Source organism: Sinocyclocheilus rhinocerous, unplaced genomic scaffold (assembly GCF_001515625.1).
Source record: "Sinocyclocheilus rhinocerous isolate Xijiao unplaced genomic scaffold, SAMN03320098_v1.1 scaffold2647, whole genome shotgun sequence".
Classification (NCBI taxonomy): domain Eukaryota; kingdom Metazoa; phylum Chordata; class Actinopteri; order Cypriniformes; family Cyprinidae; genus Sinocyclocheilus; species Sinocyclocheilus rhinocerous.
In genome coordinates, this window is record NW_015639108.1 from 100,945 (window position 1) to 101,417 (window position 473).

The 473-nt window shown below is 34.5% G+C and overlaps 1 protein-coding gene across 1 annotated transcript in view; it reads left to right on the plus strand.

Annotated features, from left to right (window-relative positions):
- Positions 1 to 32: 32 nt before the first annotated feature.
- Positions 33 to 473, plus strand: part of LOC107751014 (dysbindin-like) — a 3,998-nt gene continuing 3,557 nt past the window's right edge. Inside the window, exons 1-2 of the mRNA XM_016566588.1 lie at positions 33 to 36; positions 87 to 236. Coding sequence (XP_016422074.1) covers positions 33 to 36; positions 87 to 236 — 154 coding nt within the window. The remainder of the gene's footprint in view (positions 37 to 86; positions 237 to 473) is intronic.

Here is a 473-nt window from a genome sequence, read left to right on the forward strand (position 1 = left end):
GTTCAAATGCAATTTGAGCGAATATTCTGTTAATGGGTGTTGATATGAAGTGTGACTTAAGTGGCTGTCTCTGTTGTTGCTGGTAGCGGAGACAGAGCATGCGCAGAGAGTCCCGGATGCAGAGTCGGCCCAGCAAATGAGGATGAGAGAGAGACAACGATTCTTTGAGGAGGTCTTTCAACACGACGTGGATGGCTACCTTTCCTCTGCACACCTGCAGATAGGTTATAAGAGACGTGAGTTTGAACACACACATACAGTAAATGGGTGACTCTTTTCATTTTTATAAATAATATTATATAACAATTTAACTGTGTCAAAATGTTACATTTTGCCAGAACTTCGTAATTGTACTTAAAAAGTCCTTTAAAACTATGACAAACTATTGATACATTTATTATTTATTTATTTATATATTTTTTGGAAAATTAAAAAAATAATTTTATGAACTCATTTTAGAAAAAAAAAACCTT